Source organism: Mus pahari, chromosome 23, assembly GCF_900095145.1.
Source record: "Mus pahari chromosome 23, PAHARI_EIJ_v1.1, whole genome shotgun sequence".
NCBI lineage: Eukaryota > Metazoa > Chordata > Mammalia > Rodentia > Muridae > Mus > Mus pahari.
The window spans coordinates 8,002,596-8,026,273 of NC_034612.1; the positions used below are offsets into that span (position 1 = coordinate 8,002,596).

A 23,678-nucleotide genomic window follows, 5' to 3' on the forward strand; every position below is an offset into this window, starting at 1 on the left:
TCACTCTATTGCTGTAACATCTTGGAGACGGGAGAGCCTTTAAGTATTGGGGCTTAAAGAGAAATCTTCCAGTCATGGGAGGGGTACTCAGAAGAGGACATTGGGACCCCAGACTCTTCTTCTTTTGCTTCTTTTGCTTCCTGATCACCAAAAGGAAAGCATCTTGGCTGTGCCCCCACCCCCACCCCCCAGCTCCAAAGCAATGAAGTCACATCAGCGAGCCTGAGTAAACCTCTCTCGATAAGTCAACCATCTCAGGTATTTTGTTACAGGGATGAAAAGCTGGCCGATGGACTCAGGAAACCCTTAGATTCCTTACATGCTCGATGACCTACAGGTAGGGAGAGCCAGGGGATGTTAGCGCAGGGGGGTGACAGTTCTGAATGCGGCTTTTCCTCTATCTAGAAACCATGAGTGAGTGTCCCCCTCTCTCCAGCTGCATGCAGTTAACATCCGACACAACCCCAGCTCCTACCACTTTCCAGCACAGTTCCCACTTCTGGTTCCCTCTGGGGTTGCTTGCTCCAGTTCACTTTGACAATCCGCCCTGAATTCAGAGAGACCGTCCCCGTGTCTTCAAGGCTCCATTTGCATCCTGGGCTGCTCCAGTCTGCCTTCCTGTTGCTGTGATAAACGCTGACCAAAAGCCACTGGGAGAGGGGAGGGTCTATTTCATCATATACCCTGTGGTCCATCATGAAGGGATTTCTAGGGTCTCCAACAATGGGGACCAAGTGTTCAATGACATGAGCCAGTGGGGGGAAATTTCTCAATCAAACCCCCACAAGCATTGACCTCTGACCCGCTACACCTTCCTCAGTGAGGCTGGAGGGCAAATCAAGGGGGTCTGCCCTTCTTTAATACAGAAGTCAATGCTTAGCACATAGTCAGCACACTAGAACATAGTATGTACACAGTAAATACATTGCTCCATTGTCTTGTCCCCTTAGCTCTGGGATTACTAAATGTAGGCCACTGGACCCCTATCTTCTGTCTCCATCACTGCCTCGGGCTCTCCTGAGTTTCTTTTCTTTTTCTTTTTCTTTTTCTTTTTTCTTTTTTTAAGATTTATTTATTTACTATATGTAAGTACACTGTAGCTGTCTTCAGACACTCCAGAAGAGGGAGTCAGATCTCCTTACGGATGGTTGTGAGCCACCGTGTGGTTGCTGGGATTTGAACTCAGGACCTTCGGAAGAGCAGTCGGGTGCTCTTACCCGCTGAGCCATCTCACCAGCCCCCTGCTGAGTTTTATCCTGTAGCCTTGTGTGTATCTGACGAGTGCATTGATCATCTCCAGTTCTGGATTCTTTGAAGGTAGAGAGTAGGCCAGGACAGTGTGGGGATCCTGGTGCACTATGCCTTACTGGGGGAGAAAGGGAGTTAGTGGATGGGGCGGGGCTGAAGCATCTTCTACTAATGGCTAAGGAAGTCTAAGGTCTGAAGTCCTCAATCTAGATCCCTGGGATTCACTGATGTGAACTGTGGGGGCCGTGTGGTGGGTCTGACTCACCGTCATGACGTCAGTCCGTGTCCAGGGAAGAGGCAGAGGCTAGCCCCAACCTGACTCATCAGAGGAAAGGTTGGCAAGGGTTCAAGGCAGAGATGTGAACAGGGATTAGAGCAAGGTAGTGCCCCAAGGTTGGAAATGGGGTGGGGGGGCTGTCACCACTCTGCCAAATGGGGCGGAGCATAGCTGGGGCCGGGGCTTCCTGGTCACGGACCAGTGGCAAGTCCCCTAAAGAATAATTACCCATGTCCCCTGGTGGCTACACTCAGAAGGAAGACAGACAGTACAGATTCCCCCCTAATTCAATCAACAGCCTGTTTTTCCAACCAGGAAATCAAGATCTGTGGGGCTTTCTCTCAAACCACTGAGTGTGTTCTTCCTGTCTGTGCTTCCTCCGATAACTTGCGTTGTCTTTGCTTCCGAAATCGGCCAGGCAGGGTGGTGCCCACCTCAAATCCCAGCATGGGGAAGTGGGGACAGGAAAGTTGTGAGTATTGGGCCAGCTGGGGCTACATGGGAAACTAAACTGTGGTCCAGCAACCACTCCCCAGGACTGCTCTATCCTTATAGCCCTAAGCAACCAACGCTTGGCTTTCTGTGGCCAAAGGCTTGCCTTGTCTGGTGGATCTTTCAAACAAATGTACGTTGTGCTGTTTCTCAATTTTTTCCTAGTATCTCCCACTTAGCATAAGATTTCCAACTTTGATCCATCTTGTGTAAGAAACAGTAGAAAGGCCTTTTTTACGGCCAAATAATATTCCATAGCACAGGCCAACCACATTGTACTCAATCCGTCCATCTCTGATGCATGTTCAGGAGTTTCCACCTGTTTTGAATCATGTTGCTATGAAGTTTCCACTGTATTTTTTTATTGACAGCTGCATATATATATATATATATATATATATATATATATATATTCTTTTTTGGGGGGGGTGGGAGTTGAGACAGGGTTTCTCTGTATAGCCCTGGCTGTCCTGGAACTCACTCTGTAGACCAGGCTGGCCTCGAACTCAGAAATCCGCCTGCCTCTGCCTCCCAAGTGCTGGGATTAAAGGCGTGCGCCACCACTGCCCAGCAGCTTCATACATTTATGTAGTGAAAATAGTAATTTCCCTTCCCCACTGGCTCCCTTATTCTCAACAAGGCCTCCTCAGATCTCCCTGTCTTCTTTCTGTTATGGCCCACTGAGTTTAACTAGAGTTACCAGCCCGAGTGTGGGCGAAAATTACCCCGTGGAACAAGGACAAGTTATCTGTGGCTACACCACTGAAGGTAGTGACACTTCCCCCCCCCCCAACAAATGTTAATTTTCAGTGGTCCCACTAGGAGCAAAGGGAACTGGTAGGTTCTGTCCCCACCCATGACACAATGTTGATGGGCTCAATCCACGAGCTGGACAGCCATGCCATGTCCAGAAGACATCTTTTTGGTACAGGTTCTCATCCCCAGTTCTTGCATTCTTTCTGTCCCGTCTTTTGGCGACGTCTCCCTGGGTCTCTGGGGGGCTGTTATATCTGTCCCCTTTTGGGGGTGAGCACTCCGCCATTATGTATGTATCCTTGGCACTGTAGCCTCTGGAGCAATTATGGCTATGAATGCTACACCCAACAGAACCAACAACCACTTTGCAAATGGAACTGAGGTCCAGCCCCTAGGAGGGAACTCTTGCCTGGTTCTGTGAACCTGATCAGGACCCCTTTTCTGGGGAAACCATAGCCCCCAAGGGAGCCTGCGATGACCTATTATTGCTAGTCATGTTATCAAACTGTTTTCTGAACACTCACGTTTATACTGATGGATCAATACCACCCCCAGTCGTTGTCCGGGGACATCACCACAGCAGGCTGTATGGTGTTTACTATGCACTCGGTTTTGATGAGCTCACTCACTTGCTTGTTATCTCTATCTCCCACCCCCACCCCCACCCCATATCCAGCCCCGAGAGCCCCCTGGTAGTATGGCTAGTTATTTGGAATCCTTTCTCAGTAGGCATCTCTCTGTGCCTTTGTGCTGCCTCTCTCTGGGCTGCCTTAAGCCCCAGGTTTCCCCAGGCTGCACTCTTCTTCAGGAAATCAGCATTAGGAACTTCTTCCCCTCTGCCTCCAGTGGCCCCAGAATTTCCAATGGGTGGGGAGCACTGCAGTGGGTCACAGTCGTGGGGAGTGTGGGGATGACGGGTGAGTAAGGAAACCAGACTGTCTGTAACTCTGTCTGGGATATGGATAGATGGAAGTGTGAGAGGAACAGATGAAGGACTTGTTCCTAAATGGGAAAGGGTAATGTAATGAGCCTTTAGATTTTCACCAGTCTGGGCTGGGGAGATGACTCAGTGGTTAAGAACCCTGACTGATCTTCTAAAGGACTCAGGTTCAATTCCCAGCACCCACTGGGCAGCTCACAACTGTCTGTAACTCCAGTTCTAGAAGATCTGACTCCCTCTTCTGGCCTTCACAGCACTGTGCACAGACAGACATGCGTCAAAATGTTCATGCAAATAAAGGAAAAAAATTGCAAACAGATTTTCATCAACCCATCCATCCATTGACCTATCCATCTACCCATCCATCCATCCACCCACCTACTTCCCTACCTATCATACACCCATAATTTATCCATTCAATCATCTATGTGTCATTTATAAATTGCCATCAATAAACTTATTTAATTTTGGTGCAGAGAACAGCTACCTTCAGGGCCAAAATTCAATACATTCCCATCTTCCCACCCCCAGTCAGGATCTTCTGTCCCACAGACTATTCTGGAACTTCCAAGGATGAACTTGTACTCATGACCTTCCTCCTCCTCTTCCTCCTCCTCTTCCTCCTCCTCTTCCTCCTCCTCCTCCTCTTCTTCCACCTCCTCCTCTTCCTCCTCTTCCCTTCCTCTTCCTCCTCCTCCTCTTCCTCCTCCTCCTCCTCTTCCTCTTCTTCCTTCTCCTCCTTCTCCTCTCAATGCTTGGATTGTAGACACGCAAGATTGCGTATGCTCACTGCAGTGCTGAGGGTGAACCCAGAGGTCTCTTGCATGCTAGGTTACATAAAGTTTCTCTGTATAGCCCTGGATATCACTGTGTAGACCAGGCTGGCCCTGAACTCACAGAGATCTGCCTGCCTCTGCTTTTCAAGTGCTGGCATCTAGGGTGTTTGCCACCATGCCTGGCTCAAAGTCTCTTTTTAATCACACATGATGCTCATGTCAGTGTCTGAAAGCAGGTGTGTGTGTATGCATTCGTGCGTGCTTTTGTGTGTGTGCATGTGTATGTGTGTGTGTGCATGTGTGTGTGTGTGCGTGCGCGTGTATGTGTGTGCGCGTGTGTGTATGTGTGTGCGTGTGCTTGCATGTGTGTGTGTGCGTGTGTGTGTGCGTGCGTGTGTGTGCATGCATGTGTATGTGAGTGTGCGTGTGTGTGTGTGTGTATGTGTGTGCATGCATGTGTGTGTGTGTGTGTGCTCTCAGGGAAGGAGGGCTGTTACTGTCACATGCACAGAGCCTCTGGGACTGAGAGGACCCAGGCCTGGCTTTGGGGAGTCCTTACCTCCCCAGTCAGATCTTTGTGTCTCAAATCCCCCTCTTCCCCTCCCCTTCTGCACTGACATCATCCCTGAAGCTGACTGCACTGACAGAAAAAAAAAAAAAAAAAAAAAAAACCAAATCTTTATTTCTACAGGTTGGTGAAACCCTGTGTCCTTGGAGGAAGCTGGTTCCTGTTTTCCTGAGGGAGTAGCCCAGAGCGTGGAAGGAAGCAGAATTGTAAAGAGCTGATGGTGGAAACACAGACAGAGGAAGCCCCTCGGGAGGTCCAGCTGCAGAGAGAGCCACCCCAGTGCTATTTAGCTATATATATACAAAACAAGAGAAAATACAAAATTCCGTACCTGTGCATGCCTGCGGGGGACGTGGTGGCCCCTTTCCTTTCCACACGCGCAACCTTGCGATGTGAACTCTGAGACTTTGTAATGTCCAGGGTGGCAGGGGAGAGAGATGCTTGCTGCTGCCCGTGCAGGAAACGTACATGGACCGGTGGGATCAGCCTCAGCGTGGACCAACTGCTCAGCACAGATGCTGGTGTGGAGTAGAGGGGACTCGGCCGAAGGCAAGATGGACAAGACAGAGGGGACGTGGGGCCCGTTTTGTTGGGGGCAGCCTGGGATCCCTCCATTTCTTGAAATGTCCTAGCCTTTTTCTGTCCCCGTCGAGACAGCTCTCTAGATCTCATGGTGGTCATATCCAGAGAAACGGGGTGTCATTTTTCTTCCCCTACCTATATAGTGCGTCCGGTGCTTCACTTCACAGTTTCTTGGTGCTAAGTGTATCCTTCTTGGTACGGCCAGAGTCTTACAGACAAACCGGGAAGGCCAGGGGAATGAGAGGTTTCTATTTTGCTCTTTGGATATACTCTCATTTTATTTTATTTTATTTTTAAAGGGCCAGGTGACAAGATGGCCACTGGAAAGTCTCTCTATGGGCGGAGAGGGATGGTGCTCACAGGGCTTAGGAGCAAGCCCCTCCCACCACCACCAAGGGGGGAGGGCTACGAGGGGGGAGGGGCAGGCCCGCACCCAGGAGCTGCTTAGGAAAAGGCGATCCCTCCTCTCCCTGAAGCAGTACTCTGAGAGACTGCTGTGGCCTCCCCCAATTTCCTACGGGGATTCAGGGCTTAGGGTTTTGTTTTGTTTTGTTTTAATAGATTAAAGAGCCAAGAAATGGCTACGTTCTGATGGAGCGTGATTTATAAGCAGGGGATGTTGGGGGAAGGGGGCGGACCATTGAAATGAAAGGTCCGATTTCCCGTGGTCCCCAAACACACAGAATAAGCTACTGTTTTCAGAAGTTTCTAGAAGGGCTAATATAAATATAAATATATACATATATAACGAGGCTGTGTGCTAGACTGACATTTGGCTGCAACGGCTCACGGCTTCAGGGCCGGTGGTTATTTTTTATTTTGTTTTCGTCTTTTTATAAAATCCCAACAGGAGCAGGTATGGCTCCTCTGCGTGGGTACTGCATTCCCCGCCCCCCATCGAGGTCTCTGTCGCCAAAATAGCGAGGGACGCTTTCTGTGGGCTCAGCGAGGCAGTTACTCTTATTTTTATTTTATTTATTTTATTATTCTTTTCCTTCTTAATTGTGGAGACAAGGCCTCCCCCTGGCGCCCAGGCTGACCTCAGCTCATGACCTCCCTCCCGCCTTGGTATCTGGCATTTGGGACACTAGCTACCCGGGCGGTGTCATTTTTCTCCTGGCTGGATTTGCAGGTGACTTGCCAGGTACCTGGGACCAGGGGGTCGGCTAGAAAGCATCAGTTGGTCAGGTGCACAGGGCTACAAGGGACCCGGTCCCTGGCCAGCTCTGCTGGGCGTGATCAGTTAAGTGGGCGTGGCCAGTAAAGTGCACACCTCCTCAGTTGGCCATCAATAGGCTCTTCTTGCCACTTTAAATCTATGCCTTATATTTCTCTAAATAACCCACTTTTTTTTTTTTTTAAAAAAATGCAACTGAGAACTCAATGCTGAAGCCTCCCTCTTTTATCCGCCAGAACTGAACTCAGCAAAGAAAAATAAATAAAGAGCCGAGCTTGTCTGGCAGGGAAGCAGCAGGCAACGGGGCCGTGCCCTCACCCAACCAGAATTACACAGAGGGTCCCAGAATGATCTGGAAGCCACCCTCTGCTTGTATTTAGTCCCTTTCCTGGCAAAGAAATGAGTCCTTGCACGCATCACATTTCCAGAGAAGATGTGTGCCACGGTGGGACTTGGTGGTGTCAGCCTCTTTAAAGACACGCTGTCCAGATCACAGTGGGGACATGCTGACCCTGGAGAGACCCAGAGCGAGGGTGAGGGGTGAGAGAAAAACCTCTCCTTTTCTGTTTTGTTTTTGAGCCTGGCTTGGCCTGTTGGCTAATGATAGCTCCCTGGAGGACTTGAACTCCAAACACAGGGGGGGGTTGGCATCTCTGGTGATTTTCATTTCAATGAAGCTGTGTTACTGAGAGAGCCAAGCAGCCCTGACCTTCCTTGATGGGACTTTTCAGCCAAGTCCTCTGTAAATACTATCCCGTAGTAATGGAAACTATGTATTTATCAAATCCAGGTCTTGGCTTGTACACAGTTCATTTGAGTGCGCTTCTCCATTGCCCCGGGTTTGATGGGGTTGTTTTTTGAAATGCCTGTGTTGTTGCTGGCTTTTTTTTTTCTATGAGATCTGACTTCTTGATGGACATTTGTATTAGGATATTGAAGCATGCTGGCTGCGTCTCTATTGTCTCACTGTGTCTGCCGTGGTGTGACTTGGACTGCATGAGATAATGGGACGGCCTTTCTGTTGGTGGTGTTATTGAAAAAAAGAAAAAAGAAAAAAAAAAAAAAGAAAAGAAAGAAACCAACTTCCACAGAGTGTGAAGCTCTGGCATGATCATTCATTCCCTTTATCCTGCTCTCCCTGGCTGCCAAGGCGCATCGATTTTGACTCGCTTCTATGTAGAGTCTGTGAAGAGGGAGAGAGGCTTTGAAATAAAATTTAAAAAGGCTTCATACTGGGTTTCAGCAGACAGCAGTGTGTGTGTGTGTGTGTGTGTGTATGTGTGTGCGCGCACACACATACACACACACACACACACACACACACACACACGCGCGCGCGCACAAAGCCTGGGAGGTCTGAGATCATTGCTAGGGAGTTGGTTGTGTGATGAGCCGAGGTGCTATCTACCACCTGGGTCCAAAAGCTGCTGGCTGCTGAGGGTGAGCCCTGGAGTCTGTGGGACAGAAGCCTTGGAGAGATGGGCCACTCCCTTCAGGAAGCTTCTCTCCTTCACTTCATTCCCCCCCCACACACACACACACAACCAGCAAGAGCTCTGTTCACATTTGGGGTTCCAGCTCCCTTTGTCTAAATGGATTTGGAGCCAGAGTTCTTTGGAGAGCCCAAGAAGGACCGTGTCTGTGGTCCTGGGCCAGGAGGGCATGTCCCCCACACTCCCTTCCCTCACCCTTTCCCAGTTAACCTGAGGCTGCTTCTCTGTGGTAGCCTTGATCTGTTTCCTTTCTACCTTGATGTGGGGTGGTGGGGTGGTGACTGAAGCCTAGTGTCATAACAAGACCCTGAATGCCCTGATGACACTCTACAGAGCTGAGCTCATGTCTTCTGTCCACCTGACTGTACTGTCATGCTTCTAAAATTGACAGAATGTCATTCTTGCTCACTGAGAACTGGGGGAGGCAGCATGCTCTGGCACGCACTACCAGAGTATCTCTGGGAGACGCTGGGTCACTATTGGGGACTGCTTGTTTGTTATCATTGTTTTTTTTTTTTTTTTTTGAGACACAGAGCTGACCTTGAACTCACTATACAGGAGGGGATAACCCTGAACTCTTCATCCTCCTGCCTCTGTCCCCCGATTACTGGCATGGGCCACCGCCCCTGGCTTCTGTTGTGGACTGTTTGGATGTCCACATGGAACTGTTAGAAGCGGCAGTGACCAGAACACAGGGGTCTCTTCTGGGTTCATGCTATTTTCTATTCTGAGCCTGGAGTCAACGTGGGGAGATCGGGGGGGGGGTGTCAGAGGCTGCCTGGAGATTTGGGGAGAGGGACAGCAGACTATTCCCAGAGGAGCCGTTCAGAAGTCCCACTAAGACATCACAGTGTCTCTTGAAAGCTTTAGCCAAAAGTTTATCTTTTTTAACGTTTTAATGTATTCACTTAACACCTACTTATTGATCATCTACAGTGTGCCAGCTGAAGACCTCCATGTCTGAACAAACCGACTTAGTTATGGTACAGCAACAGTCCTTTTTGGAGACCAGATGCCGTGAAATGTCCCTTTCCAGTCTGGCTCATAATTTAGAACAGATCTGCCAGGTCACCATTGTGACCCCAAGCCTTGCTGGCAGATTGCTATATAGTATTTTCTGCATGCCACTCTCTGGGCTGAATGCAATTATTAAAAAATTGCTACGCTGTCTCCTTCTCCGAGGGAGGATTGGTTCCTTTTGTACAATAGTTAAAGACCCCCTCCCAGGAGCACAGCTACTGAACTGCACAAGGCGCTTTCCAAGGCTTCCCCCCATCCTATTGGCAGTACCACAGATCCCATTTTACAGACGAGGAAGCTGAGGGCACCCAAATGGCAAAGTGGCTGAACTAAGGTTTGCATTGGAGTCTGTGTGCCGACCCCCTAGCCCCAAGCCAATGTGGTACCTGCTCTGTTGTATCAGATCAAGTGGCTCTGGTGTGGCTCATTGAAAAGCAGGCATTGTGGGTGAAGGCAGGGTGTTCTAGCTCAAGGGCAGACATTGCTAATCCAAGGGTAGGGACAACCCTGTGGCCCAGCAGGGAGTGTCTACTTTAGCTGAAAAGAGAGAATGCCTTATTTGGGGGACACTTGAGGGCAGGCTGAAGGATTTTAGGGGAGTGTCCCCAGTTTCAGAAAACTCCGGGGTAAGGGGTATCTGATGTGCAAACTGTCCCAACCACTCGGGAGGCCCTGCGAAGGCTCTCACCCCTCTCCTATTTTCTCTCCCAACCCTGGATCCTCAAGTCTTTGCACTAGAAGAGTCAAAGAGCCCGTATGTATGGTAGAGACGGCTGTGAGGGCATTTGGAGTCTGGGGGAGAGGCAGTAACTTGGGGGGGGGGGACATTCTGTCTGGGTCCTGACCTTGTTGCCTCGTGCTCTTTTGTAAGGGGAGGGGGTCCCCTACCTGGATGCTTTGTACATATTTGTTACACTTTTATTAAAAAATTGACTGTGCACCTCTAACAAAGGGCTCTGTGTGTTTTCTTGGGGAAGGTGGGTCCTCAGAGAGCATCAGATAACCATGGTAACTGTGCAGCCCAGGAGGCCGAACGCTATCCTCCAGGCCTGTGTGTATTCATGTGTGCTTGCAACGTGAAGGTCAGAGGCCATCCTCGGGAGCTGCTTGGTTTTTGTTTGAAGTCGAGATCTCTGTGTTGTTCTGGCTAGCCTGGACCTCAGTGAGTAGAGCAGGAACTCAGAGGTGGTCCTCCTGCCTCTGTTCCTGAGTGCTGGGATTAGTGTGCTATACTATGCCTAGCAACACCTTGTCTTTTGAAACTGGGTCTCTTCATTGGACCTGTGGTTCCCTGGGGGCAGCTAGCAAACCCTTATGGATACATTCTTGCCTTATGTTAATAATTTGCACTTAAGATTTCCACCTGTCTGGCTCCCTGGCAAGGCCTGTATTTCTTAAAATTCTTCTGGTTTTTGAGCTAGAGCTCACTATGAAGCCCAGGACTGCCTTGAGCCCTCAGATCCTCCTCTCAGTCTGATTATAATTGTGAAGCAGGACATCTAGTTCTCAGCAATTCTCTCGACCTGCGAGTGCTGGAGGCAGAACCCAGAGCCCTGGGCACACTCAGCCAGCACTTGCCCACGGAGACACATACCCACGCAGAATGTAAGCTGATCTCAGAACAGGGTCCCACCGGGGCTAAACCTTCCAGGTTACCACTAATTCCACACTCGATCCTGCAACTGGGTGCGCTTTGCTGGTGATATGTGGGGTCTCCTAGCTGCATAGACTAACACGCCCCTCAATCAGAGTCAAGGACCTCCTGGTGTGTTTTCGTGAGTACAAAAGCTAGAGTGAGGTAGTTTCAGACACTCCCTGAGCTCCAGCATGGTTCACCATTCAGCATGGCTCTGCCTCACCTCTGCTCTTCTGTGCGCATGTGCAGATGTGTCTGTATGGAGGCCAGAGGTCAAAGCTCAGGCCATGCCCAGCTGTTTACAAGGGTACGTGGACCCTCAGGATCTAGATGAGGGACTTGTGACTAGCACTCCACCTACTGAGGCACCTCTGCAGCCAACACCCTGCCCTGGCTTCCTTCCTTACTGGCTTCTTTAGGGAAAATACCTCTCCACAGGCTTTGCGAGCCACTTCTCAACACAGGTCTACCTGGCTTCGGCTTCGGGAGGCACAGTGACTCACAGATACAAGTTACATCCATGGGGGAGGTTTATTGGTAGAAGGTTCTCAAAGACACCAAAGACATGTCCCAAAGCAAAAGCAGAGGACCTCAGGCCGCTGCCCACTTCCGCTTCAGCAGGGGGGATGGTCCCAAGGCTCTGTACCTGTGCCGTTCTCTTTGGAAGGCGCTGGGCCTGTTAGGCTCAGGCCCAAAGCAGGCCTTACTTCTTCCCACACGGTTCTTGAAGATTTCTGTTTTAAATGATGTGCGTGTCCCTGGAGCTGGAGTTGTGAGCCCCTTGGTGTGAGTCCTGGGTCCTCTTAAGGACACAAGCCAAGCACTCTCAACCTCTGCCCTCTCGCCAGCCTCCCCTACCTTGTTATTCTCAGGGTCTCTCACACACAAGACTTGGAGGACTCAGAGGGATTTGAGTCTGTGACCCACAATATACCGGGAGCCAGATCCGGCCCCTGATGCTCCACTGACCTGCTCAAGGCGAAGGACTGACACGCCACTGCAGGGGACACTTCCCCACAGCCTGCTGTCTGGGAAACTGCCTGAGCCCTCTAACCTGGATGAACCCCACTGGTCAGCCGGGGTGTTCCCTGGAAGGATGGGAACTGAAGAGCATCTCACTCTCCCAGGGGATGCTCCATGTGTGGCTGGGATATGGTTTATATTTACAAGATGTCAGAGAAGTAATGGAGGGGGTGTGTAAAACCCTTGGCACACTCTCCAGTCACCGTTCATTCACCTGTTCTCCCTTTTAAAACAGAGTCTCACGGAGCCCAGGCTACCCTGGAACTTGCTGTGTGGCCAAGGAATGATCTGGTCCTTCTGATCCTCCTGCCTCGCCCACCCAGCGCTGCCAATACTGGTGTGCACTGCCATGCCTAGTTCATGTGGTGCTGGCCACGGAACTCAGGGCTTCCTGCACGCCAGATAAGCGCTCTACCGCCTGAGCTACATTTTCAGTCCTGTTGTTAGTTTTCTCGGTCCAAGCAAGGAACACGCTAGGTTTTGTAGCTCCATGGAGGGTGTGTGTGTGTGTGTGTGTGTGTGTGTGTGTGTGTGTGTGTGTACAGGGTATAGGGACATCACAAAGTTTAGAGTCAGGTTTCCAAGCCCGACTCCCAGTGGCTGCCTCTGATCCATCCCACCCTCCGCCGCTTCCATGCACCTCCCTCAGCTCCCACCCCTCCACAATGCTGACAGCTTCTCAGGCAAAGCGATCTCTCTGATAAAAACAAGTTGCAGGGCGGTCCCACCGCTCTCCTGGGTACCCCCTCAAACCAGAGAGGACAGAAGGGCCCATCCTCCCTTTCCTCTTAGGACATCCAGGCAGTGGGATTGCTCAACATCATGGCCATTGCCATAGTAACAGAGCTTGAAAGGTGCCCTGGTCCCCCGGAAAGGGTGAGTGTGTTACTGGTACCAGGAAAGTGCCAGGGAGACCAAGCGGAGGAAGAAGTCCCAGCAGGGGTGCCCAGGGCATGGGTCCTGAATCTACAAAGGGGAGGAGAGAGCACCCTGAATCTACAGAGGCTCCCTTCTCGCTCCCCTAGCCTCCTCGGTGCTAGCTAATCTCAAAAGTGGCTTGGGCCAGCCTGTTGTGCGGATGCGGGCTGTGAGAGAACCGAGCTGGGAGCTGGTGGAGGCAGGCAGAGTTCCAGAGGCTTCTGTGTGGTCACCTGTGCTATTTCCAATCAGAGAGTTTCCCAGGGGGAGGAGCGGCTGTGTCCTAGAGACCGAAGGATGTGAAAGCGCACCTGCGAGCCGCTCCCCAGCGTTCCTGGCGGTCCTGCTTGCTCGGGCGTTCAGTTAAAGATATAAAGCAGTCTTTTCAGAGACTCTGGAAGGACTGTTGTTTCTCTGAGCTAATTACCTCACCAGAGAGAGGGAGGGGGGAACACGGATCGCTCCAGAGCTGTGTGCCACTTATGACATGGATTGAAGCCTCCCAGGGGGAGGTAGCCATGTCCACAGCTCTGCACAGACCTGAGCTGTCAGCGAAGGACAATGCAGGAGAGAAAAAGGACAGAAGGAGGACAGAAGGCAGGTGGCAGGCACTCTGGACCAGAGCTGACCCTTCTGAGACTGACTGTCCCAAGCGGAGCCCGGGAGAAAATGAATCACAAAGGGGCGGTCTTTCCATGGCTCCTGCCATTTGACCTTGCTGCCTGCGTGCTCAGAGCCGTCTGTCTCTGATGTCTGTCTCAGTATGTCCAGGCCACAGATGCTCAGCCAGTGAGGGGCACTTGCAGCAATGGCCCCAGGCAGCACTGGAAACGCCCCTGCTAGCTGGACGGCCACACCAGGCTTCTCACCTGCCAGTGGTGTGTGTGTGAGAGAGAGTGCCCCCACCCCAGGGCTGATGTGGAGATGCCAGGAGGTGACATGAGCAGGATGCCTGGTGCATCCTGCTGTTTTGAAGGTCAGCTAGGTGGGTGAAGCCTGGCCCTCACATGTTGGACGCTCTCCCAGCGGCTCTTGTATGCAGACCTGGGTCAGACTGTACTCTCTCAGCTCGTACCAGTTCGTAGCATTGAGTACCAGCGGCTGGAAGCAGGTTAAATGAGGGGAGATCGTGTATGGGTAACTCCTCCACTTAGAGGGGACGGATCACCTACCTGTGGGGGAGCCAAGTTTGAGTGAGGAGGGCTCCCCTTTCTGGTGGGGTAGGACGCACACAGTGTACCAGGGCGCTGAAGAAGTGTTGGTGTGGAGACCCTGGGGCCATCAGGTAGAGGTGGTGGGAGGCAGGAGAAAGTCCTGGAGGCTGTTTCCCAGGCATCCTCCGGGCTGGGCTCCCCAGACACTCGTGTTTAGCTCAGTACACCTGCAAGTGTGCAGACGTGGCCCCGTCCTTCCAGCATCGCAGGGTATCCACGGCAACCGAGCGGCAGAGCGGGCAGGTGCGCTCCCTGTCCAGCCAGAGGCAGAGGCACTCCTCACAGAACACGTGCTGGAGGAGGGGAGGGAGGGATAACAGAGGGAAAGAGGGTGACCCCGGAGCCTGGCCACAGCAGCCAACTAGCCAGGTTATCCATGCATGCCCTCCAGGAGGGGCGACAGACAGCAGCCCCATCAGCTCTAAAATGGACATGTCGGTAGCTGGCACCCTGGCTGGACGGCAGGCAGAGGTGGGGCCTGCAGAAGCAATCCTGAGAAAGTGGCACCCTTTGTGGGAGGGTGGAGTGAGCTGCGGGGCACACCTGGCAGAAGACAGCATGTGCAAAGGTCCTGAGGTCAGGATGTGTGGCTTAGTTCAAGGGGCAAGAGGATGCTGAGACAGACAGACAGACAGACAGACAGACAGGGGGCATTCCTTACCAAGCCTAGCTCAAACTGCCTTTTACAGTTTGTTACACATACAAACCATCTTATACTAATGTGGACTTAATAGCCTTTTAAAAGACTTTTATGCCTGCATGAATGTATGTATGTGTGTTGGTTCCCCAGAATTGGAGTTACAGGTGACTATGAGCCACTCCTGTCCAGCCCAGAGGAGCTCTGTCGCCATGTCTGAAAAATTAATGTGAGTCAGCACAGAGACTCATGAGACCCTAATGTGAGGAAGACCCTGTGCCTGCTTCCTCGGCCGAGAAGAAAGTCAGGTGAAGGAATTCAGGGAGCCCCATCTGCTCAGAGGAGCTGAGGGGCCCTGGCCTGCCTCTGCAGAGGGAGGAGGCTTATGAAGGATGGGATGAAGACCTTCCCCGGCTGGGGTCAGAGGGCACGAGTGCAGCCGGGATGCTGGAGGGTTCTTCTCTCCAGGCTGTGACTCACGGATCGTGGGGTGGGGAGAGGAGCCCTGGGGACTGTGTTCACGCGGCGGGTGTCTCAGACTCATCACAATCTCAGAGGAAGCAGCACGGGGATGACCGGGCCACCACGCCGCTGTGCCTGCGTGGAAGAAGGGGGCTGTGGAGGGAGAAGGCGTCTCTTGTCCAGGACATCCATGTGAGCCTGGAGCAAGCAGACAGACGCAGGTGGATCTAGCCGGTGACATACAGGAGCAGCCCCACGATCCCTTCTCTGTGATGCTCTCTACCCATGTGATCACATCCCAGCAAAGAGGCTCAGAGAGGGGAAAGACACAGGGCCAAGGATGCACAGCAGCTAGGCAGTGGGAGTCAGGAGTGCTGCAGGCGGCTGTGTGTCGTGGCCCGTGTGACCTTTTCCCCCATGTGGATCCCTACCCATGGTGCATTGCTTATAACAAGGACAATACAGTAATGGAAGTCACCTCTGGAGTGGATTACAAAAACCACAACTTTCACCTTGCTTATATACTCTCTGAGGTCCTCCTGGGCTTGCTCCAACAATTCCAGCTAGGCAAGGAAGCCAGGGCTATTGGTGGCCACAACAGCCACCCAAGACCTTCAGTCCTACAGGCCACAAGGATCTGAGTCCAGCTCACAACCATATCCTAGAGAAAGAATATGGAAGAGGCTGCTCCCCCAGGAGCTAGGAGACGCTCAATGCTACCCTGTGAGTTACCTCAAAGCGGAGGCCATAGCGGATCAGGGCTTGGGAACTGTGAAATGACAGATGTTTATCATGCTGCTACCACGCTTTGGAACAACTTGCTTCGCAGCAGCGGTAGCTGATGCACAGTGCCTGAATCTAGAGCAAACTCACTCTCGGTCCATTCTGTGCTAGGTGCATAGTGTGCACGCTGGGAGGGTCTGAGACACGAGGTCAGAAACAACCAAGTCTGTAAAAACATTGCTGAAGATGTGGCTAGTATGCAAAAGACACACACACACATACACGTGAGTGCGCACACACACACACACACACACACACACACACACACACACACACACGAGTCAATCAATCAATCTTAAGAATGTGCTTTGGTCTCTGACCACTCTTTGCTCTTTGGCAAAGGAGACCTTCCAAGAAGTATGACTTCGGGCTGGAGAGACAGCTCAGTGGTTAAGAGCACCGACTGCTCTTCCAGAGGTCCCGAGTTCAATTCCCAGCAACCACATGGTGGCTCACAACCATCTGTAATGGGATCTGATGCCCTCTTCTGGTGTGTCTGAAGACAGTGACAGTGTACCTATATAAATAAAAGAAATAAATCTTTAACAAAACAAAACCTGAAGTCTGACTGGAGGCTGAGCACCCCAGTTCCCCAGCTCCTGCATCTCGGTGGGTGGCAGCCAGGAGCACTAGAGCAGACACTAGAGCAGAGCTGCAGCCTCGGGGATATCACTGCCTGAGGACCCTCCACCTGCAATCTGTCTCCAGGCACCACCTCAAAGGGAACATCAAGGGCACAGGAAGTGATGTGCTGAGGTTTGCCTGGTAACTCTTCAAAGGTGAGACAGGAGGGCCATCCATCCATCCATCCATCCATATACCCATCCATCCATCCACCCATCCATCCATCCACACACCCATTCATCTATCCATCCATCTGTCCACCCACCCACCCATCCATCCACCTACTCATCCATCCATCCATCCATCCATCCATCCATCCACCCACTCATCATCCATCCATCTACCCTCCCACTCACTGTGCCCAGACTAGGTCTCTACTGCTCTACTCAGACAGTAGAGTTGTAGCCTCTACTGTCGAGGTGCTTGCAGTTTTGCCAAGGGGAGAGAGATCTTACGCGATCATTTACTTCGTAAGCACTCATGGTAACAACTGGAAAGGTCTGCGGTGAAAACCCACAGTGTATAAGACCACACTTTGTAAGACTATAGTGTACAAGAACACACTAAGACCACAGTAGCGAGGATCAAGGCTAGTCTGGGGAGTGGGGAAGCCTTTCTTAGGTGACAGCTGAGCTCATTCATTCATCGATGATGTAAGGCCCTTTCACCAACGGGCTGCCTCAGCCCTTGCAAGCACAGCACAGGGGAGCAGAGCAAGGTGGGGATGTGAGTGCAGACTGCCAGTGCTCCTTTACCTTCAGCCTCTGTATGTGGCTGTCACTCCTAGCTCTAGGACAATGGTGTCTTGTCTGCCCCCTCCCAAGAGTTCCTCCTCCACCTTTGGGAAGTCTTGGTTTAAGAATGGAAGAGATGGGCAGATTGAGGCCCGGAGGAGACTGCCAGGAGAACGAATTCCACCTCGCCATCATGTTCAGATCATCCCCGTCACGGGGAAGGAAATACAGATGGCTCCAAAGCACACGCGGAGCTGCCCAGCCACGCTCATAATTAGGGAGATGCAAATGAAAGTGGAGCTCGACAGCACTGTCACCCGTCAGTCTGGCAAAGCCGAGGGTTTCGGGAATGCTTCGTGCAAGGGAGGGTGGGAGCAAGAGGCTGGGGCACACTCGGTATGGGGAACGGGCAGGCAGTCTCTCCAAAGAGGGCAATTTAGCAAGACCCCTCACCCAGGAATTCTACCAAGTAGGAATTCATGTGACCAAGAGCCTGGGAACAGCTACCATGTGCTGAGCCCCGTCACAGGCCATGTGGGCTTCTGAGTATCTACCTGAGAAAACTCATTTAATCAACACCGTGGGCTCAGGCAGGCACAATCAATCTATTTCAGTCACCTTTGTGACAGCCATTTTCGCAGTAACAAGAGATGGTAAGAGGCTGTGCCTCTCAGGAAATCGCCATATTCCACCCACCGAATGTTAAGTCTGTGGCTGTAAGGCAGAATAAGGGGTGATGTCTGAGTACCAGTCACAGGTTACAATGGTGCTAAGCGACACATAGCTCAGGGGGATTATGCTGCAAGTTCAGTTTGCTTTCAACGATGTTTATGGGTGTATATGTTTGTATTCATGTACACAAACACATGTACACACTAAACATGTGAACATGCTATGTTTGGCGTGATTTTGAATTCTATAAAACGTCTTTGGCAAGAGATAAAGGAAACTGGTGACGGTGTTGTTTCTGTGGTTGGTACAGGACAGAGACCTGGTAACAAAGGCCTTTGCATGCAAGTATGTATACATGTATATATCGTGTATACATATATGTAGCATGTATGTATTATATGTGTACATATGTATTATTCTATGTGTGTGCGTGGACCATGGTGCACATGTGGAGGTTGGAGGAGAATGTATGAGAGACAGTTTTCTCCTTCTACCACACGGTTCTAGGGACCAAGTGCAGGCCATTGGGCTACGCAGCCAACACCCTCAACCGCAGAGGCACCCTGCTACCTTGCTAGCTCCCATCCTTGCATATCTTGCAAACAATCTTTTTCTTTAAAAAAGCCTTTTGTTCTGGAATAAGTTCAGAGTTGTGGACAAGCTCAGTGATGGAGACATGGCCCTCACCCAGCCTCAGTTTCCCCTCCAATTACTGCATGCCTGAGAAGAGCATATCCCAAAGCCAAGAGAACCAGGTTGACATGTTACTACGGACGGACTCTAGGCTTGATTGAAATTTCATCAAACAGCACTTTTATCTTCCTCCCCATTCTGGGATCCAAACCCAGTTGCACATTCTAGCTAGCTGTCATGTCTCCCTTCCGAATTTTGACTCAGGCACACAACCTGCCATTCTGTTTGCCTGTTTGGATAGGGGCTAGACATGGAGACCCAGGCTGGCCTTGAACTTGTGGAGGGAGATCCTTCTGTCTGCCTCTCAAGTGCTGGGATTCAAGATGTACTTTACTACACCTGGCCTCACTGTCCATTTAAAAGAAGATCACGGTAAGGGGTTGGGGCTGCAGCTGAGTTAGTAGCTTGTCTGCTCAGCACACTTGAGGCCCTGGCCACAGCACCTGCAATCCCAGTGCTCATGAAGCAGAGGCAGAGAGGCAGAGGCAGAGGCAGAAGGATCAGCTCAGCCATTCTCAGCCACATAGTGAGTTTGAGACTGTCTGGGCTACATAAGACCCAATCTCAAAAAAAAAAAAAAAAAAAAAAAAAAAAAAAAAAAAAAAAAAAAAAAAAAAAAAAAAAAAAGACAAAAAGAACATTAAAAATTCAATTAAAACTAAACTTCTTCAAAAATTCTTTCTCAAACAGCAATAACAAATTTTTCTTGCTAATGCTAAAAGAGGACCCCACCTCCTATCCCATCTTCCGAGGGTGTTAGGGAGGCCATCTGCCTTTCTTTCTCATTCCTTCTGGAACCCAGGCTTATGCAAAAAGCCTCCCCGTGTTGGAGCACTTCCCTCTGTGCCCTGGTCCCTGGGGACTCTACATGAATCTCTCTTCCACAGCTCTTATCACTGCCTGCCTTGTTTCATAGTTATTTATGAATATGTCTCTGAGTCCCTAAGGAGACCATGAGCTTCCCAAGGAGGGCACAGGCTCTGTGTGCCCTCTGCCTCTCCCCTGAACTCTGCCCCTATCCCTGCTCACATTTATTTGACATGTGGCCCCTGGGGTCAGGAAGAGGGGAAGGGGCACATTAGAGAGTCAAAGCGCTTACCACTGTGGCTTGGGGACACCCCCCCCCCCCCGCATTACGATGAAAGCAAAGGGTAATGATAACTTTACTGAAAATAATAAAGACAGTGCTGGCAAAGGCTGTGTTGAGCCACGCAGGGTCAGCTCTGCACGGTCGGTCGGTGGTACAGGCAGTACTACGCTCCTGTAACTACAGTCAGTCAGACACTTACGCAGTACACAGCGGCATCGTGATCATTTTGTAGGAGATGGAATGGCACCCCCACATTGCACCAGGGATCAGGAACACTGCGAGAAGCTGGGTGTGGTTGGTGCACACCTGTGATCTCAGGGCTGGGAGGCAGAGGCAGAAGGATCCCAAGTTCCTGGATTCCTGGGCTACACAGTAAGACCCTGTCTCAAAATACCAGCAAAACCGCCAACCGTGGCTAGGGCCAGAGGTAGAGGTGCTGGGTGGTACAATGCACAGTCAGCACGAGCAGGCCCTGAGCTACATCTACGGCGTGGACATTTTTACAGAATGTGTTTCAGGCCCTGGACCAGAGTGGAGGTGAATATTTTACATACCAAAGTAGACCTAACCTCTAGGTTCTCCCAGCATGCCCCGCCCTGTACGCTGAACTTTCCAGCCTAGGTTTCCTCTCCCTGAAAAGTTCTTCAGTGCATAATCCAGACATTTTGATCACCGCCCCCCAAACCTCCCTCCCCCACCTCTCTTCCCCTTTCCCTCTGTCTCCCTTTCCATGGTGACTTCACTATCCAACTCCTGGGTGGTCGGTGAATTCACCAAAAGGTCTCCCCAATAAACCTGCCAGTATACTTTCATTTGGCTTGAATTGGCTCATCTCACCAGCATGATGAGGAATACCCATCAGAATGGATGTGGCTGAGGTTCGCCCTCGGGACAGTCTGATATTACAGCACACCAAGATGCACAAGTTCCATATTTACCAACAACACTGAGGCTCAGAGAGGAAAAGCAACCTGTCCCTGGCTACTCAGCCTGGGGGTGGGTGGGGGGGTGGGGGGAGCAGGGCAGAGATTTGAACCGTGGTCTAGCTGCCTCTGGTCTTGACCATGGGGTCCCACTGGGGGTACTGCTTGCTCACCTGGCACAGGAGAATCATGGGGTCTCGGAACTCAGCTTGGCAGATGGCGCAGACGGCGCCAGCCTCCGTGCACTGCTGCCCTGTGGCTCGGACCCCGTAATTCTGTTTGAGGGAAGGGGGGAGAGGGAGACAAACATAGCCGTGAGCCCTTCCTTGAGGCAGTGTCTGCGAGATGAGGAAGGGCTGCCATGGGCTGCGCCATCTGGTTCCCTGGGCCTCACTCACCTGGGAGCTGCAAAGGAGCTTCAGGGCTTTCCTGAGTCCGCCCACGCGACCGCAGATGTCGAAAGACTGAAAGGAGAGAAGAGCGAAGGCTGAGAACAGTTTCCAGGCAGTCCTCACCTTCGGCTTTGACTGATCATTTCAGGAAAACATCTACCAATTTGCCTGACTTCTGTCCTGATACCCAGTATCAACAGTCTCCTCTGTTACTCTCATCAAACAGCAAAAGGACTGTCTCTCCCCTTGCCAAGCCCAGGGCAGGCATTACTAATCGATCACATCATTTTCCCAGCACTATAGCCAGCCACTCCTAGCTGATCACAGTGAGCAACATAAGGCCCCAAGGTTGGTTCTACACGGATTGCTTGGCTGGTCCTGTTGGAAGGACACATTCATTGTCCCTAGGCCCTTTAAAGTAAGAAACAGAGAAGGAAGAGAGGAGAGAGGCAAGCCAGAAAATGGGAGTTTACTTTTAAGGGCCAGAAAGATGCTTCAATAAGGTACTTACCATCAAGCCTGACCTCCTGAGTTCAATCCCTAGAAACTGGGGTGGGGGGTAAGGTAAGGAGAGACCTGACTCCCACAAGTTGTCCTCTGACCTCTACGTGCACAATGGCATGCATGTCCCACTGTCAACACTAAAGACATTTTTTTTGAAGTATTAGTATATGTTATGATGCTATGATGTGGGTGAATCTCAAAAAATGTCAATAAATCTCAATAAATCAAATGAGCCACAGCCAAAAGGTCATTGTACATCCCACCGAGAGCAAACACCCAGGATCAGCGCATCTGTAGAGACAGAACTGGTGCAGGCTGGAGGCTGGGGACCAGGAGGGATGGAGAATGGCTGCTGTCCCAAAGAGAACACTGGGTACTGGGTTTGTTTGTGAAATCAGGACATGCTTGGGAACCATATAGGGGAGATGGTGTAACGGCAGAGTGCCTGCCTGCTATGAGTGAAGCCCTGGGTTCAGTTTCCAGCCCCAGAGAAGGAAGGGAGAAAAGGACAGACTGATGGATGGTTAGTTCTATGTTATATGAAATATGTTTTGATTTAAAACAGGCAGACATTAGTGGCTGGTCCTAGCTGCTCGGCAGCCCCCCAAGCTTGGCCCAGCAAGCAGCTCACCTTGCAGAGACTGTAGAGGACGATCAGGACCCCTCCCAGGAAGTAGCTGTTGGAGGAGTCGTCCCCCATGATGTACTTGTACCACAGCTGGATGGGGACAAGGGACCTGAACAGCTGGCTCAGCTCCTCGATGACCAGATAAAACTTCCCCTGCAGCCACACAAAAAGCATCAATTAGTGTTAGCAGCAAAGACCCAGAGGACAGAGCTGGGGGCCCAGGCAGGGCCGTAATGACAGTCCAGGTCACAGGCAGGCCATTAATCAGCTTTGGAAAGCACTCAAGCTGGCTCTAATGGGGACCGATGGATGTGGCCAGGGAGACGTGGCTCCTGCCTGAAGTCCTTGCCCACCGCCCACTGCCCACTGTCCCCAGGATCGAAGTGTCAGGATCAGGTATCAGAGATGGGGCGTGGGTGTGGTCAACTGTCTGCCTCAGTGCAGTATGGAGGACACAGGGTAGCTCACTGCCTCCCCACACTACCCAGGATAGACGCAAGGAAGGCCAGGCTGGGAGCCGAGGCAGGCACCCACTTCTGCAGTTCTGACTTGGGAAATATCTCAGCATGGGGCCTCACTCCTAGTTGATTCTCAGAATGAGGTTCTGGTCTCTCACCCCAGGGTTGCTCTGAGATGTACAGTAAAGATACTGAGCAGGAGGAGAACCTTCTTCTGTGCCCCGGGGATGCTACAGGTGTAGGCTCCTGCTACCCTTTGGCCTTGAACAAGCCTCCGGAGGGAGGGCCTTTTCTTGGGGGGGGTAATCTCCTTCTTCCTGGGATCTATGGAATATAAATGTTAACTTGATGGGGGCCCTTGACACCCCTCCAAGGACATTCCCTGATAGAAATGGAAATAGGTCCCACTTGTAGAAAATGTCCTAGGCACCTGTAGTCACAAGAGCCGCTGACGGGGAAACTCCCAACTGCACTGCCCGTAGCTGAACACCTAACACCAATTCAGGCAATATTTATGAAATAGGAGACTACTCCGAGAGTGTAGCTAGCAGATAACTGATACGTCTATCAATCTGGATGGATTTCCCAGGCATTATGTTGCTTTGAAGATGGTCTCAAAAGCCTTCATACTGGGCTGGGGAAATGGCTTAGTACATAAAGTGTTTACCAAACAAACTTAAAGACCAGAGTTCAGATCCCTCCCACCCATAAAAAAACAAAACAGGCAGGCATGGTACAATCCCAATGTTTGGGAAGCAGGGGCAAGGGGTCCCAGGCAAAGCTGGAGCTGGATCAGTGAGCTCCTGGTTCAGTGAGAAATCCTGCCTCATGGTATAAAGTCGAGTTATTGAGGAAGACACTTGGCATCAATTTGGGGAGTCTGCCTGCATACAAACACACATGACTTGTACACGCATGTCTCTCTCTCTCTCTCTCTCTCTCTCTCTCTCTCTCTCTC

At 51.2% G+C, this 23,678-nt stretch overlaps 1 protein-coding gene across 2 annotated transcripts in view; it reads right to left on the reverse strand.

Moving 5' to 3' along the window:
* Nucleotides 1–11,494: 11,494 nt before the first annotated feature.
* Rnft2 (ring finger protein, transmembrane 2) overlaps nt 11,495–23,678 on the reverse strand; it is a 52,534-nt gene continuing 40,350 nt past the window's right edge. The window contains exons 8-11 of one of the 2 annotated variants that reach the window (XM_021186919.2): nt 22,266–22,415; nt 21,137–21,202; nt 20,912–21,013; nt 11,495–14,413 (exon numbers count right to left, since the gene is read on the reverse strand). In XM_021186919.2, the coding sequence (XP_021042578.1) occupies nt 14,279–14,413; nt 20,912–21,013; nt 21,137–21,202; nt 22,266–22,415 (453 nt within the window). In that variant the 3' untranslated portion in view covers nt 11,495–14,278. Of the gene's footprint in view, nt 14,414–20,075; nt 20,136–20,911; nt 21,014–21,136; nt 21,203–22,265; nt 22,416–23,678 lie in introns of those variants that run through there. The other variant, XM_029533940.1, reaches the window with a different exon arrangement.